We start from the raw sequence: 16,639 nt of genomic DNA, 5'->3' as shown, positions 1-16,639 counted from the left end.
TAAGCACTGTGCCAAATGTTTTTCACGAGAAACGTTTCTTGGGAGGAGCAATATGGCGGCCTCGCGACTTCAAAAGTCTTAGCCTAGCCGCTATCCAGTTAATTCAGATCAGTGTGTCAAATGCCACTGGAGCTGACTCGCCATTGTGAGAGGTGAAGCCACCGGCGGCCATCTTACGTCGCCACTCCCGAAGCCCGCTAAACTCGGATACATTGATTTCTCTGCGTTTTTTACGTTTCTCTTCGGCGAAAATGCCAGTCCGTGTATGACAAACTTGTACCAGTAAGTCTGGAAGAAGTGCTACGGACATGTACATTTCATTGCTAAGAAAAGACTTTGAATTTTCTCTTTTCAGGTGGGAAATCTTTTGTCGTACATTTTGCTTGAAATGACCACAAATTACATTGTACCATTCGTGTAATGGGCACTACTTTTTGTTGTTGTGAGTCACTGTGAGTCGCCCTAGCGGCGTGATATTGTATTGTACTGCGGCACCTGTTAAGTACAGAACTTGGAGTCCAAATGATCAATATGCTTTCAACAGATGCTGACAAAATGCAGCAAAAACAACGTTGGAAAACAGACAAAATGTTGGTAAGAGTTGTCCCAGTTGTCTATTTTTTTTTTTTTTTTTTTTTTTTTACGTTTGACCCACTGCTTCGGATACGACGGACAAAACGCAGCTCAATGGTCATGCGGGGAAAACTTTTCCCACAATTCATCACACCTGAAGAACGTTTAGAGTTTTCCATCTTTATTAAAAATCACATAGAAAAAGTAAAGCAATCAAAGAATTTTGTCAGTCACTTCACACACCCGAGGAAGTCCAAATATGGTGGATTCGCTCGTCCAATTGGCCGGCTGGAGCGAGAGAAGCGTCCCGATTGGGTGCAAACTTCAAACTTCAAATTCCAATTGAAAGCTACAAATCATCGAAAGTGCAACAAATCAAACACTGTTGTGTGCGGTCGCTGTCGCCATGGCAACGCTGCCCCTCATGCCGCCATCTTCAATCGCCCTGCGGGGAACAAGTGAGAGGTCAGGTGATGCACTGTGGGCGGGGCTCAGAAAGGGAGGCGCTTCCCGGCCAGCAGCTTTCCGCAACAAAAGCCCCGCCTCCCTCACAACTGGCTGCCGCCTCCAAATCCTAAACAACCAATCACAACGTGAGCTTGTGGGGCGGAGCTTGCAAGGCGGCCATTGTGGTGGCAAAACCGCGAGCGAATGTGTCGTCTGTTGTGCACACGTGTCATGTGATGTGATGTGATGTGATGTGATGTGATGTGATGTGATGTGATTGACGCGTGACGAGCTTTGTCAGATGACTTCTCTCTTTTTGACATTTCTAATTGCGTTTGTTTCAATTTGTTTTCTTCGTTTGTATTTTGTTGACAACCGCGCAAAGCGACTTTACGACAGAAGCGCACGTGTCCGCGGCCGATGTCTTCTGGGGCACCTTGAAAACCAAACGGCTCGGCTACAATCGGCGAGCAAACACGTACGTACCCGTGGAAAGTTGCGAGCTGGATTTCCGTCGAGAGCCGCCGGTTGTTCTGGAGGCGGAGTTTAGGGAGGAGCCAGCGCTGCTGCTACGAGATAAGGGGAGGGGCCCCGGGGTCAGTGGGGGTGAGTCCATCTGCACGCAAACATGCAAGTCAGTCAGTCAAGCCCCGCCCCCATTTCCAAGCAAAACCTCTTGACCGACTGACCGGGGTGTCAAAGGTCATTTGAGCCGAGAGCTCACGTCCTGTTCAGCCCAATCGGATCCACTGATCTGTATATATGGCTTCAGAGCCGCTAGCCCAGACACGCCAGTGCAAGCCGTTGAAGTCACAGGGCGGCCATCTTGTTACTCCCACCCCGCGAGCAGACTACTGTAGAAACTATACAGTACGTGTACTGTACAGATAGACGAGACATGTACGGCTTGTAGGCACCTTGTAGAAGGCCGGAGGCGGGTGGTCACTATTTTTTAACAACGTGACCTCAAACGTCTTGGCCTATCAGCTATCCAGTCATATATATATAGATCAGTGATTGGATCCCACAAGAATCTCTTGTTGTCCGCATTTCTAAAAGATATAACATTTGAATCAAATGTGACAAATGCAGTTTTTTTTCCCCCGTCTAAACTATTCCAAGTTGCGCCGAGAAAACAAACAAACCAAACAAACAAAAAAAATCATTTCCAATGGGAGTTAATTTTTGCAGCTGCTTGTCAAACATTTTCAACAATTGCCAGCAAAATGCAGATTAGACAAATAATCACATTTCATTGAAATTTGAAGGAAAAAAAAACAAAAAAACCTTCCCCAGCCGCACACACACAAACGGAAAAGTTTGTTGTTGTGCCACAAGGTGGCAGCGCTGATCTCGCCAGGAAGACGGTGGCAGCCAGAAAACGGAAACCCTTTATCCAAAGTTTTTTTGTTTTTTTTCTCCAATGTATGTCATCTGACCTCGAGGCTTTGGTGCGTGGGCGAGGACGAAGCCGAGCGGCTGTCGGGCCTCCTGGAGGCGGAGCCTGAGGTGTTGAGCTCCACGCTGCGAACGCGCTGCGCGAACTTGAGGGAACACAGCGACTCGCTGGCGTCGGCCGCCACGGGAGACACCTGAAGCACAAACCGGTGAGTCACGCACGCACGCGCTGGCGCCCGCACACGCACGCACCTGCACCATCATGAGCGTCTTGCTGTCCCCCCGCAAGCTGTCCTGCAGCAGGAAGGTGAGCCGCGAGTTTCGGAAGGGCACGTGCGCGCGCTTGCGGCGCAGAGCGTCCATCACGTCGCCCAGCGCCGACAGAGACTTGTTGATGTGGCGGGCCTCGCGCAGGCGACCGCCCTCCGCGCCCGATCGACCCACGCGCTCCGAGCCGGCCAGGTCCACCAGGTTCAGCTTGCCTGGAGGGGGGCAAAGGGCAAAGGTCGTCGGGCGGCCAGCAGCGCGGCAATCGCGGCGGCGTCACCTTGCGTGCGACTTCCCGTGGTGGCGTTGAGTCCCGCCACGCTGACCATCAGCAGCGCGTGCGAGCGAGAACTGCGCTCGTTCAGGTCGGTGCACGCCGTCGCTCGGCTCGCTCGGCCCGCCTCCAGAACCTCAAGGGCACGGGGCAAAGGTCAACACCCACGGACCCGTCTCATTTTGCAAGTCACCGATCTACACTACAATCAGACTGGATAGCCGTTATGCCAAGACTTGAGGTCGGGAGGCGGCCATATTGCTCGTCCCAAGAAACGATACGTTCCAAAAGAATAAAAGATCAAGTGAAAGGAAAAAGTGGAAATGAGAAGACAAAGCAAAGGTGAAGGTCGAGCGCGCAGGTTACCTGGTTCACGTCGTCAAAGGTGCGCACGGGCACGCGCGTCAGTCCGGGCACGTGCAGTTGCCCGCTGCCGTCGGGATTCATCTTGATGTCCAGCTTGTCCGCCGGATGCTCGCCAAGAAGGTCCCTGGAGGGCGCGTACGCACGTCAGCGTCACCGGCGAGTCGGCGGGAAGCGAGCGGCGCTCACCTGAGCGTCTCGTTGTAAATCTCCAGCATGCTGACGCAGATGTGGAACTCCCACTCGGGACTTTTGTCCGACACGTGCGAGAAGAGCAGGCGCAGCGCTCGCTGGTTCAGGCCCGGGTCCGACGACACGCCCTGGCACAAGCGCGCGGACGTTAGCGCCCGCGCGGACGTTAGCGCCCGCGCGGACGTTAGCGCCCGCGCAGACGTTAGCGTCCGCGCAGACGTTAGCGTCCGCGCAGACGTTAGCATCCGCGCTCCTTCACGTTGACGCACGCACCTCCATGGTGTAGGTCTTCCCCGAGCCGGTCTGGCCGTAGGCGAAGATGCAAACGTGGAAGCCGTCCACGCACGATGTGACCAGCGCCTCCACCTCCTGGAAAACCTGACAGCAAGCGGCCGGCGTCAAAGCACTAGCGGCTCCAAAAAGCAGCCGCTCGCTCGCTCGCTCGCTCACCTCTTCTTGCGTGGCCTGCGGCGGGAAGACTTTGTCCAGGTCGAAGGTGGTCACCTTGCCCTTGTCGCTCAGGTACAGGATGCCGTCGTCGTCCGGGTCAAAGGTCAACACGCTCTCCTGCTCCTCGGCGTCGTCCACGGGACGAACGCGGCACAACACGCGGATGTTTCCTGATAACAAACAAAGGGACGCTCAGACGGATGTCACGCACCAATACTCGGATGGATGTCACGCACAAACGCTCGGACGGATGTTCCATACAAGCGTTTGGACGGATGTTCCATACAAGCGTTTGGACGGATGTTCCATACAAGCGCTCGGACGGATGTCACGTACGAAGGTTCGGACGGATGTCATGCATGAATACTCAGCCGGATGTCACATACAAACGCTGGGATGGATGTCACGCACAAACGCTCGGACGGATGTGACGGGTTGGAGCGTCGCGAAGGCGAACCAACCTTTGAGCTGGACCAGCTGGTTGTGGATCTTCTTCCTCAGGTTCATCTCCCGTTTGTATTTGGCCAGCAGCGTCTGGTTGCTGGCGCTCACCTCGCCCATCACCTGACAGATCTGCACGCACAAACGCACATTTGAAGGCAACCGCGCAACGTTCGTCGAGCGCAGGCGTCCGCCTTGCCGCGACATTCGACGTGTGGCGCGCGTGCGCTCCTCCTTCGCTTGGCCGCCGCGTCTGTTCGCAATGCGGGCGACTGACCGGCTGGCGCGGGCGCCCTCTAGTGGTCAAATGAAATCTGCTGGCCCGCATTTTTGGCTTTTTCAATTCGGCCTCACTTGGTTCCGAGCAGCTTCAAATTTCAAACGCGCACAAACATCTGCTTGTTTCTTTCTTCAGCTGACATTCAAATCCAAATTCCACTCGTCACAATTTGGGTGCAAACGTTCAAGAGCACAAATTGGAGGAAGCCACACTTGCTCGTAAAAAGCGGATCCGCGTTTTTCATCACCGTGTCAGCAAGAGAAATGGAAACTTTTTTGAAACAATTCAAAGGATCCTCTTGATTCATTGAGCTGGTCTTATCCAATGTGCAGTGGCCGCCTTGGCCACAGGGGAGCGCTGTAGACCCACTCATCGAGAACGCCTGGCTATTGCCATATTGCTCCTCCTATCAAACGTTTGTCACCATTCCAAGCCGGACATTGACAAATTAGCAAACATCATTTTCAGTACATGCTGTTGTCTGCTTAAAAAATAAAAAAATAAAAAAGAGGAGGCGGGTGGGCGACAATTGTCCCCCAGGTTGGACACAAAAGAGTTTGTGATGCATCGTTCGGTTTTTGAAATTTCGTCTCAAGTTTGAATCCAGTTTCAATCGTGACTTTTAGTTTGTATTCTCGTGAGTTCAACTCATCCCGTTTTTTTCCATTTGCTCAACTTTGAGACACAAGACGACAAGTTGAGCATTTGACTCTATTTGATTTGAGTCCACGAAAATCTCATTTTATTGGTCGACGTTTAGGCAACCAAAAACTGCCAATGTTTTAGTCAGGACAATTCTGTATTTGTTTTGTTTTTGATTTCCGCATTTAACATTTCAGCTCTCAAACTATTTGACATCAAATGACGGCATATCAACAAGTCGATGTGAGCAGCTCGTTTGTGAGCAGCTCGTAAGTTGGCGCTCAGATCGACATTATTGTTGGATTCATGTGAACTGATACTGTAGTTTTCTTTTCTTTTTTTGTTTGTTTTCCACTGTGAATCCACCTCCTGTCTGTCAGTCTCATGCGTTTGTGCGCGTCGAAAGGGGGCGTGTCAACTGTGTGTCACATGACACGTCACATGTCCCAGTGACAGATGAGCAGAGACAAGATTTGACAACATCGTTTTTGTTCATGAACTCAGATTTGAGTCCACTTTTTATGAAGTCAAATACATTTTCATCTCGTCTTCATTAGTCGACAAAAATGCAGACTGATTTTAGTCCCGGTGATTAATTTATTAGTAATGAGCGTTTTCGTGCGGTGACCAAATTATTGTTCTTGCGTTTTCCACGAGGAAATGAATTCAATTGTGTGCGCTCATGAGAGCCGGTCTTGGGGGCCAAAGGAAGAAAGTGAGGTGAAAAGTGGTCTGGGGAAGGGAAGGAAAGGTCAAAGGTCGTACTGACCTCCCGCTTGGCATCGTCAATGGCGTTGCGCAACATGGCAGGGAAGTGGTGCACTTGCTTCTTCAGCGTGTTGTAATCGCTGGTCAGCGTCCGCAAGGCCGGATGAAGACCCGACAGCTTCGTGCGCACGCCTGCAACACATCGCCCAGGAAAATCACAAAGAAAAATGGCAAACACGGCCAAGTGAGACGGTCGCTATCTCGCCATCGGCCGTCTTCCAAAACGTTTCTTCCTCTTCCTGGACGGAAGGAGGCGAAAGGCGAGCGGCCAAATTGTGCCAACGCTCGACGAAGCGTTTGGAGCGCAGCAAATGAGAAAAAAGGAAATAAAAAAAAGAGGCGTGGCCTGTTCCAGCATGCGTGCGACATCATACCGACGACGACAGCGTCCAAGATGGCGCCGCGCAGGCTAAGTGAACGATTGTCACGCAAAATCATCTTGCACTTTTTTTCAGCTGTTTTCATGCGATTCGAAATGTTGCCGTTTGAAATCGAACGTCGTCTGTCTGTCTGTCTGTCTGTCAGCACGGTTTCGGCAATCCCAACGAGCGCTGATACATGTGGAGCAGCCGGTGATGTCATGATGATGTCATGATGACATCACGGTCTGCGCGGGTGAAAATGGCGGCGTTGATGCTCAACAACAACAAATGACTTGCACCTGTTCGGAAGCAACTTTGACGAAAACAAGCGAGAGAGAAATGACGTCGCGCGGCAACAGGTGAGCACCACCTTCAATTGACAAATGACAAACGAGCCGATTGGACCGATGAGGGTTGAGCGAGCGCCGATGTGGATTTCGATCGCTCGGAGGTTCCCAAGAAAAAAAAAACCAAACTCAAATTCAAAAAACAATTTCAATCAATGCGGAAATGCTCTTTAAAAAAACTAACTGAAACTACATTTTATGTTTACAAACTAATTCATTATAGCACAAAAAGTTCGATTTGAAATATGATTTGAAGTACATTTATTTGAATAATGAACCGGAATAAGGACATTTAAAAGTGTGTGGCAGAGAAGTGATGTCATCTTGCAGCAGCCAATAGAAAAGCACCTTGACATGACGTGAAACATTGTGCACGTCATGCACACGCCAACGAAAACAAACTAAAAGGAACCATTTATTAAAGAACTCAAACGAATCAAATCTAACAAAACAATCCTGAAAAGTCATGAAAGCGAACTAATATTTGAGTCATTGAACAATTTTCAGCAGTGAAAACTTCATATTTTGTCTCCAACAAATGTGGTCACTTGATTATTTTTCCGTGTCCAATCAATACCTTTCAAAAGTCATTTTTCGACTTGCTGTCTGTCGACTGATGATGACATCATCACCTGTGCTGAGGAAGCAGGTAACGGCCAATCACGGCTCACCTGTTTTCTGGCTTTGGCCAGTAAACTGAGCCACGAAAAAATCATGAAGTTCAAGGGATGGTTTGGATTTTTGGACATGAATGTGGATTTCATCCTCACCTTCGGTGTGCGCGATCAGCACTGACAGCGTTCTGTGACACGAGTTCTGCTCCGGTGTTGGTCGAGAGGAAAATAGTCCGGCAAGCTGGTTTGGGTCACGGAAATGAATCAACAAAAAAAGTCTGTCAGAGGGAAGTCGGAGCTGATCGGAGGTGAGGATGGAAAAAAATCCAAACTGTCCCTTGGACACGCTCATTGTTGGCAAAATGGGAACTTTTGACTGCTGAAGTGTCCCTTGAAAGAGCACAAGTGAAAATGCTGATTTGTTACCTGCCAGGTTGTCGTGCACGGCCTTCATTTGGGCGTCGGCCCTGCGGAAGGCGTCGCGGACGACGCGCTCCTTCTCCTCCTTCAGCTGCAGCAGCTCGCCGTCCAGACGCTGGCGAGCGCGCTCCATCTCGCCCTCGTACACCGACACCTGCGAGGCAGCCGGCGGCTGTGGGCTCCGCCCCTTTTCAAAGCGTCGGACGTGGCGTTTACCTGCGTCCGGAGCTGAGCGCACGAGCGCTGCGACTGCTGCAGTTGCGTTTCCATCTCTCGCAGCAGGTGGCGCTGCAGGCAAACCCGCTCCTGCAGCAAAGCGTTTTGCACGCGCAGCCATGGCGCGCGCTCGCCCGACTCCGCCTCCTCCGCGGCCTGACGAGCACAACCGGTTGACAATCCACAGCAGCGCCCCCTGTTGTTGGCACAGGCGCGCGTGTTCTGGCAGGCGTGGCCGTACCTGGACCGGCGGCGGCGGCGGCGGCGTTTCAGCGAGGTCACGTTGGGAAAGGTCCGGATGAGGCGCGGCCAGGTGCAGTTGTCGGCGCAAGGCGTCCACCTGAGCGCTTTTGTCCAACAGCCGCGTCTCCGCGTCGGCCAGCTGGCGCTCTTGCTGCCGGGCGCGTTTCTCCCAGCCAATCAGCTCCCTCCGCAGAGTCTCCGCCTCCTGCGCGCACGGCCGCCCTCGGTCATCAAAACTTCCTGACCGTCGTCGACTACATTTGGCGGCGAACCATCACAACTCGCGGTGGCCAAACCGCCACACCAAATTAGCTCATGATATGATGAAAAGCCAGAAAATGTTTGAAAATGTTCAAATTAAAGAAATGAAATGTACGCAAAACAGAGTCAGTTGCTGGACAGATAAACGTCTCAAGCAGATGAGTCTTCTTCACCTGAACACTTGCGTCCATTTCCCCGCCACTCTTATGAGGCGCTCCCTCTAGTGGCGTGCCAAGTCATTGCTCAATAAGTCATCAACAATGCAGCCACTCGAGTGGCTGTAATATATAAATTTGATAGTCTTTAGTCAAGTCAATCAATTGTTGATGATCGCAATAGCGACGATGTTGCAACGATTGACAAGAATTGAAAACAATTTGAATTTTGTTGCTTCATTTGCAGAAGTGTTGACTGGAGTGTGGATTGTTTTTGGCACACTCGTTTGTCTGTACGCCGACGGACGGACGGACGGACGGACGGACGGACTGACCTGAGCGCAGCCGCAGGCGCCCTCCGAGGAGGTGAGCTGTCGTTTCAGACTTTTGTTTTCCAGCTCCAGAAGCTCCAGATGCTTCTCCAAGTCCGTCGCCCCCTGCAGGAGCAACACGCTCGTTAGCAGCCTCACAAACAAACAAACTTGCCTGCCCGCTTCGCGCAGAAAATTGACAGCCCAAAAAAACATTTTCCTGTTTGTTCACGTCCAAGGGGGGAAAAGCACAAAGATGTTTGCAGCTCACGAAGCGCTTCAACATTCAACAAGGAAACAAACTTCATTCTGCAACAACATTGGGACGTCCATTCGCCCATGCAAGTTTGTTTGTTTGTTTGTTTGTTAGCTCGCGCTGGCTTCCTGCTTTGGTCACAGTTCCATATCCCGCCCCCAAACACAATGTCGCTCTGGGATTGGTCCAAACCCAAACGGCGTTTCTCAGCTGGAGCTGTCCAAGATGGATTCTCCGGAGTTTGTCAACTCCCAAATCGGGCCAAAATTCATCTGGGCAGAGCAACGTTAGCGTCTCGTACCCGAGCAAACAAGCGGCGGAACCGCATTGGACTCGCATTGGACTCGCGTCGGTCCGCAACGGCCGTCGCTTGTGGAGTTGTACTCACCAGTCCAGAAGCAAGTCCCGCCTCTTCTTGCCTTTGCTCCACAACCGTCGACTTCTCCACTTCCTCCACCTGCACACGCACGCACACGCACGCACACGCACCTTCGTCACGTTTGTTCGTGCTCTCCACGCGCCGACGACATTAATCCAACTCCAACTTGTCGTCAGCTGGACAAGCAAGCGCGCGATTGGCCGACGTACCTGCGAGTGCGACCGCGTGCTCAGCTGCTCTTTGTCTGCACCGCCTGAAGGCCCTGTGCGCACACACGCACACGCATGAGCGTCCGTCGTTGGCAAGCGGCCGTTGTCGCCGTCTGGCGTTTGCCAACGACGCAATCGGCATCTTTTCACTCTTTCGGCGGCTCGCGGATGCGACAAAAGCAAGTTTGAGATGAGCGACCAAACCGCTCGACTCCAATTGATGACATCATCATCATCATCGAATTGAAGTTGTGTTGTTGTTGTTGTTTGTTGCTGAACTCACCAGAGGGCGCCACACGTTGTTCTTCCCTGGCGGCGGCGGTCTGGTGGTCCAGACGAGCCTGAAGGTGGCACACTTTGTCCTCCAGCGTCTGGACGCAAAAACAACGTGTTGACGTTCGCACGCAAGCGGCAACGACGTCAGACGCTCGCGTTCATTTTTCTCTTCAACTGACGTCACATTTCCAATCGTCTTCGTCACATGCAAATTGGACTTGGCAAACAACCCAAAATGGGAGCTGGCAAATAAGTTGGACGCGAGCCCGTCGTCCGGGTCACCAAACTGCAATCGATGCATTCCGTCATCTGACGACCGTCACCGGTGCAACATCAGCGAGAGACCGCGAGCCGTTTGCGACACGAGGCATCAAAAGAAAAGAAAAGAAAAGAAAATACACGCACACGCGTGTGAAAAATGGAAAACTTGGGTCATTTTTTTTTTCATTCAACAAGTACAAATGTCTTCTTACGAGAGACCATTTTCTGACACTATGTTGTCATGCAACATGTCATCAGTTCATTTTACAAAATGTGACTTTTTTTTTTTTGATTTGCTGAACATATAAACAAACAGCAGAGAAACAAAAATGTAAAAAGAAAAGAAAAAGCCCATAAAATCATCACAGTTTGCATGTTCAAAATCGAGTAGGAAGAAGTTCAAAACTTAACTAGTTTGACCCTTTATACATGATATATTTCAACTTATTCCATTATCAATACAATACTAAGTTAAAATATATATATATATTTTTAAAAGTATAAAGCATGTCATGAATGAATTACCTGGATGAGCATCTGCTGGCCGACTGCGCTGGATTGGCTGAGCTGAGAGAAGGCGGGGCTGGGCAGCGACAGGAAGGAGGCGTCGTCATCCTCGCCGTCACTCATCACCAAGTCCAGCGAGCTTGCTGCGCACACGCACACGCACACGCACACGCACACGCACGCATGATTCTCGCGACTATATCGGAGACGTCGCAAGCAGTCGTTGGGCGTGCAACTGAAGCTCAAACGTGATTGGCTCCTTCCAATCCTGTCACCAAGCCGGAAGCGGCTCCGCCGCGCGCACACGCAAACGTTCACGCACCGTCCAATGAGAAGTGCTCCTTCCAGAGGTCCTGCAGGTAGGGGGCGTGGCCGAGGTCCCACGTCTTCCGCGGTCCCAGCATGACCCCGGGACCGGACGGACGGACGGACGGACGGACGGCACCCTCAAGCGCGTCGGCGCCGCCTGCAACACAACATTTTTCTTGACGTGGGGGCGGGGCTTAATCTCCCATCTGCAACGTTTGTGGCTTGTGCACGTTTTTCCTCTCATTTCAACGTGGACGCTGACAAAAGACATGAAGTGATCACTTTTTTTTTTATGTTCTTTCAGACAGCAAAAGCTGCATTGATGTGCATCATTTGAAATGATTTCTTCACAAGTTGCTGGATGAAGAAATGTTTCGTAATGCAGTCAAAAAGTTAGATCCGACTCATACACGGTTTTTTTTTTTTTTTTTTTTTTTTTTTTTTTTTGAGGCCAAGACAGACTTTTGGCAGGGAAACAAAAAAATGCTGATGATTTAAAAACCTACATTATGCATAAAATCATTAGTCAAAAGTCCATATAAAAAAATATAGTATACAAGGTTATTGTATAATTTGTGTGTCAATAATAAAATCTTACTTGCATGAAGCTTTTCATTTCTAGATTTTGGTCTTGGGACTTACTGGGCTAACCTTTGACCTCAGCGACTGTATTTCCTGCCATGTCATGTCGAAATGTGTGTTAAGACAAAAAAAATAAAAAATCCTTGCATGTTTGCATCCTTGAAATATCAACTTTCTTTTAGAATATAACTTGACAAATGACAAAAAGAAAGTGAAATCAGAATTGAATAAACTCAAATCATAGCAACTGAAAAAAGTGTTTTCCTGTGCGTTTTGGCCTGTTGGGGGCAGTGTGGTGCCGTGCATCCATTGGGCAGCACACTTGAAGTGAATACAGAAGAAAGTTGCGATGGAATTCTATTCAAAGACGTCGTTTTTCCAAATTGGGAAAGAAAATGTGTTCCCACAACATTTGTGTGTGGATATTCATCATTTGAAGCAAAAACACTCCCCACGTCCATGCTAACTTCCTGTTAGCACTAGTCTAGCGATGTTCGAAAAATGAAGCACGTTTTCTCTTTAAATATACATTGGATGTCATTCTTAGCCGTGTGTCTTCACTTTTACAACTGCGGTGTCATCAATAAACAGCTTCAAGGAAGAACATGCGCTACTTGCTGCTAGTTGCTAACGCTACGCGAGCGAAAATGGTGCATTCCGAGTACTTTCACAGCGTTGGAAACGTCGCTTTTCTTTGAGAATGTTTTAAAGGGAAAATATTTGGCCCAATTGGCCAACTGTTTTGGCTGACGTTTGAAAAGGTTCGCCAAAACTTCTGGAACGATGGTCGCGCAACACGTTTCAAATTCAACACGTTTCCAAGATCTTGCGATGGTTTCGACTCTCGTCCTAATCGCTGATGGCCCCCAAATCCTGAAAGGCGTCCGAAGACCGTCTTCCTCAAGAGCGCCAAGTGGGCGTGCGCAAGCGGCAGGCCAATAATCGCGCTTGATCCCGCCATTGTGCCGCCAGCATTGCTTTCATTGGCGACGTCATCGCATGGCACGTGCAAACGAAGCGCCGCGACTCGCTCCACGCTGCCAATTTCACTCGCCAGTGCGGGAAACTTTCAAGTGCGCGCTAGTCAACAAAAACGCCGCGAGTGCTTCGAGTCGGCACTCGGTTTAAAACCTGCATTGAGAATCGGCTGCGTCCTCCGCTGGGGCCCCGCCAGGAGCCGCTGAGCAACTGGCAGCAAGTCGGGAGTCGAGTGCGGGCGAGCAGCATCGACCCACTGAGCCAAAGTTCCTCCGATCAAGCGAGCAACTTTCCGTTGGACTCGCGTCAGCAGCGGAAACACGTCAACCTCTCGCGCGTGAGGTTTCGTTTTGGTTTCGTTTGCCTCAGCTGCCGGCAAACGTGCAAACAGTGGCAAGAGTTCCGCACACGATAGATAATCCACTCTGGTTCCTCACATCTCAAGGGAGGCAACGCCCCTTAAAGGCACAAGTCCGACAGAAGAATGCAGACGACAGCGCGAGTGCCGGCGATTGATTGGCCTCCATTTTCAGAAAAGAAAAGATGCGCTTCCTCACCTTTCAGACAACAGAAGAGGAAAAAAATGGAAGGCAAGAACTGCTGCTGGCAGCGTTTTATGGGGGCGGGGCGGATGTTCCCTTTTCCTTTCCCGAAAGATGAAAGCGACAAACGAGGGCCGATGCGCCTCGAAAATCAGCATCGACACACGCCAGCCTGTGCTAACGCAAGAAGCTAACGCAAGAAGCTAACAACATTTGACAGGAAGCATCATCACGGAAAGTCTTACCTCCGTCCTGCCTTCATCATCATCATCCTCCTCCTCAGTTCAGCCTCACTGTGACACGCGGCAGCAGGAAGTGTGTCAACACGCACGCACACGCGCACTTTCATCCGCTCCGTTGCCCCAGCAACAGCAGGGGCAGCGTTACGGCTTTAGCTCCGCCCCTCAACCCAATCCAATAAATATTTCAACAGCCACGAGCGAGTGACCTCCACCAACATGCTCGTTAGGAGGGATGCACCAGATTGGGAAAACGTCACAATTCAACCATTGGAAAAAATGCTGATATCGATATTAACAAGTACCTAATGGAAAACGATTTTTCTTTTTTGGATGATCTAATGCAGCAAAATAAGCAACTTCAACGTCTTCTTGGTCAAGTCATCGGAATGACCTCTCGATAACGCCTTTTTCAATAATAACATCGGACTCATCACCAAAACATCAAAAACTTCATTGCACGGGCCAATGTGGCAGTATTGATCTTTTTTGTGATTTATTGAGCATCAGCCATCAAATGTCCGTCGCGTGTCCACAAGCAATTCTTGCAACAACGACGGGCAGGCGGTGCGAAAGGTGCGGCCCGTGGGCCGTCCCATGCGGATCCGCCGCTCGCCACCATTTGAAAAAGGAGCATTGATTTGATTGCGTTCCAAATATGGACGAGTCGTGATTCGCTTCGCTTCAACTTTCATTCAGCAGAGGCGACGTCGATTTGGGATGCCGGCCGGATCGAACAAAAGGCAGACTTGACAGCGCCACGGAAATTTCGTCGCCGTTTCGGACCTTGAAAGCGGCCTCCAAAGTGGAAAGATTTCCAAACGTTCCCATGCGGACGGCGGAGCAGGATCGCGACTTCTCCCGCCATTGCGCACCAAACGACAATGGCGGATAGCCGCCGCCGTCGTCGTTTTGCGCAACCGCCTGAGCGTGTTTACGCTTTGTTCGTCTCACTGATCTGTATACGACATGGACAGACATTAGCCCAGACGGGGAGGCCATCTTGCCCGCAGACTCCTTTTGACAGGACTTTGAAGATCTCCTTTTCTTTTCTTTTGGACAACCGGCGTGTCTTGAGTCGCTTCCGTCTGCACGAGATTTGTTTGTTTGAGGAACGACGCCAGCTTTGCTTCCGTGTCAACAGGGCCTGAGAATCGTCGCTATCGGCTTTGGGTATCGGAAATGAAGGATCGTGAAGGCATCCAAGCGACGGATTTTGTCACAGACAAAATATTCAGATGACAACAACTTTTGCTGCATCTCCCGACAATCAGGATGCACACGCTGCATCTTTTGTTCCCACATTCCAAAAACTTGCCTGCTTTTTGACGGCATTTGTGTTGATTTCGCGTCGGACTGGCGAGGAAGCTCATCACGGAACAAATTGTGCTCAACTGCTAGCTTGAAGGAATCACAGCACTCAAGCTAACAATTATCCGATGGAAAATGTGGCCAATCACCAGCAGTCGTACGTCACATGACGAGGAAACGCACGACAGCAACCAATCACGCTAAAAAGTCACACTTGACTTGATCCAATCCGTGAAACTCTCGGCTGACTGCAACATCTGCGGCTGACTGCAACATCTGCGTCTGACCGCACATGCGCACGCGCACGCACACTCGATTTTATTTCTATGGGCGAGCGACACACCCTGGCTGACACACACGCCAAACCACACCGGCAGTGTGTGTGTGTGTGTGTTCCAGATGTTCCCACAGAGAAAACTTCACAGTGGTTTAATTTGAAAACACGAGGAGAGGGCGCCCCACTGTGGCCTTCAAAGACATTGCACGCCATTTCTTTGGAACAGTATAATCATCATTAATAGCCAAGTCGAAGAAAAGGAAGCAAAAAAAAGCAACATTCAAACATTCTTTCCACTAGACTTTTTTTTTGACATTATGTTGTCTTCGACTTGAAATGTGATGACGTTGCTTGGAAAAATGGATGGATTAAAATAATTTGCACTTTGGCTGCGCTCGACTGAGTCAGCATGACGTTTTTTTCCCCTTTATTATTTTTGGTTTCATGCAGCCTGATTTTTTTTTTTTATTATTTGAAATGACGTAATATATATGCAAGCTGAAAATCGATCCGACAATGGTGACATCTTCGTCATGGCGTCACTAGGGTTAAATCACGTGACCAAAGTCAGCACACAAGCTCCAGCTGTCAGTCAAACGAAACACAGCCCCCCCCCCCCGTTTCCATGGAGACATGACCACGTGAACCTTTTGTGACGTGAACAAAAACGAACAACAAAAAGGAAAGTTCTCGAATGACAACGTGAGCGTTTGTCAGCGTGGAACTTTCTCGAACGACGAGTAGGCAGGCAGACAGACAGACAGAGGGACAGCTAGACAGACAGCTCGACAGACAGACAGCCGACGTTAATCGTCGTACCTTGGGTGAAAGGTGTCGCCTCTTCTCTTCTCGTCGTCTGTTTTTTTTCTTTTCCTCTGGTGACGTGTCGGTCGATCAGTCAGCATGAATGCGCAGCGCGAGTTCAAGTTTAGACTCTTTTTTTTTTTTTTTTTCACCCCCCCTCGCCTTAGCACAAGAGACTCGAAAAGCGTTGGCGCCAGTGGAACTTGTCATTTCCGGTGGCTTCCCGCCGCTGCCTTCATGGACGCGCAGACATGTGGGAAAACACAGTAGCCACGTGACAAACGATGTTCATCATCGTTTTTGTGTGCACGTGTTTCCGGTCTTAGGGAAGAAATCAAATCCAGTGTATGAATCATGGACAGCACGATCCTTTATTTGTTGCTAATGAAGGATTTCCACGATTTGTTCATCTCGTCAAGTTTATTTGGATAATCATAGAAAGTCTCAAAGGGCTTGACAAACGCATAAACGATGACAAATATTCGCGACATGCCCTGATCTGAAACCCCCAAAAGGGCAAGGGAAATAATTTTATTTTTTTTTAAAAGGAAAATAAATAAATAATCCTGAACCACTCATTTAGGATTATTGTTTGTTAATTAACAACGGCGACATCTGGTGGCTCAAGAGAGTAAACGCAGGCGTTCAAAAGCGACCCAAGCACGTCTTGAGACTGACTGGACCC

At 49.9% G+C, this 16,639-nt stretch overlaps 1 protein-coding gene across 5 annotated transcripts; it reads right to left on the bottom strand.

Annotated features, from left to right (window-relative positions):
- Positions 1 to 737: 737 nt before the first annotated feature.
- kifc3 (kinesin family member C3) lies at positions 738 to 16,231 on the bottom strand. Of its 5 annotated transcripts, none has more exons than XM_077520460.1 (21): positions 15,970 to 16,230; positions 11,235 to 11,378; positions 10,931 to 11,055; positions 10,152 to 10,239; positions 9,869 to 9,921; positions 9,669 to 9,737; positions 9,049 to 9,150; positions 8,296 to 8,502; positions 8,055 to 8,210; positions 7,845 to 7,992; positions 6,097 to 6,227; positions 4,426 to 4,537; positions 3,965 to 4,134; positions 3,788 to 3,892; positions 3,512 to 3,642; positions 3,326 to 3,449; positions 2,966 to 3,095; positions 2,671 to 2,900; positions 2,460 to 2,612; positions 1,507 to 1,636; positions 738 to 1,018 (listed from the first exon to the last, which is right to left on the bottom strand). In XM_077520460.1, the coding sequence occupies exons 2-21, from the start codon at positions 11,314 to 11,316 to the stop codon at positions 996 to 998; spliced, it is 2,469 nt and encodes an 822-aa protein (XP_077376586.1). In that variant the 5' UTR covers positions 11,317 to 11,378; positions 15,970 to 16,230; the 3' UTR covers positions 738 to 995. The 5 variants fall into 5 exon arrangements, with proteins under 5 accessions (XP_077376586.1, XP_077376589.1, XP_077376587.1 ...); XM_077520463.1 differs by having other exon boundaries at positions 9,869 to 9,912; XM_077520461.1 differs by lacking the exon at positions 15,970 to 16,230 and adding an exon at positions 13,569 to 13,725.
- Between the last annotated feature and the right edge of the window lie 408 nt (positions 16,232 to 16,639).

The sequence above is a fragment of the Festucalex cinctus genome, chromosome 4, assembly GCF_051991245.1.
Source record: "Festucalex cinctus isolate MCC-2025b chromosome 4, RoL_Fcin_1.0, whole genome shotgun sequence".
Classification (NCBI taxonomy): domain Eukaryota; kingdom Metazoa; phylum Chordata; class Actinopteri; order Syngnathiformes; family Syngnathidae; genus Festucalex; species Festucalex cinctus.
Note: the sequence above shows the minus strand (reverse complement) of the source record. Positions and strands in the feature narration are given on the sequence as shown.

Bases quoted from the DNA above. Each gene is read 5' to 3' on its own strand.
- kifc3 (XM_077520460.1), bottom strand. From the start codon at position 11,316: ATGCTGGGACCGCGGAAGACGTGGGACCTCGGCCACGCCCCCTACCTG. The intron at 4,538-6,096 runs GTCAGTACGACC...TTGTGCGTGCAG, and splicing joins TTGACGATGCCAAGCGGGAG to ATCTGTCAGGTGATGGGCGA. The intron at 1,637-2,459 runs GTCAGATGACAT...GTTTGCGTGCAG, and splicing joins CCACGCACCAAAGCCTCGAG to ATGGACTCACCCCCACTGAC.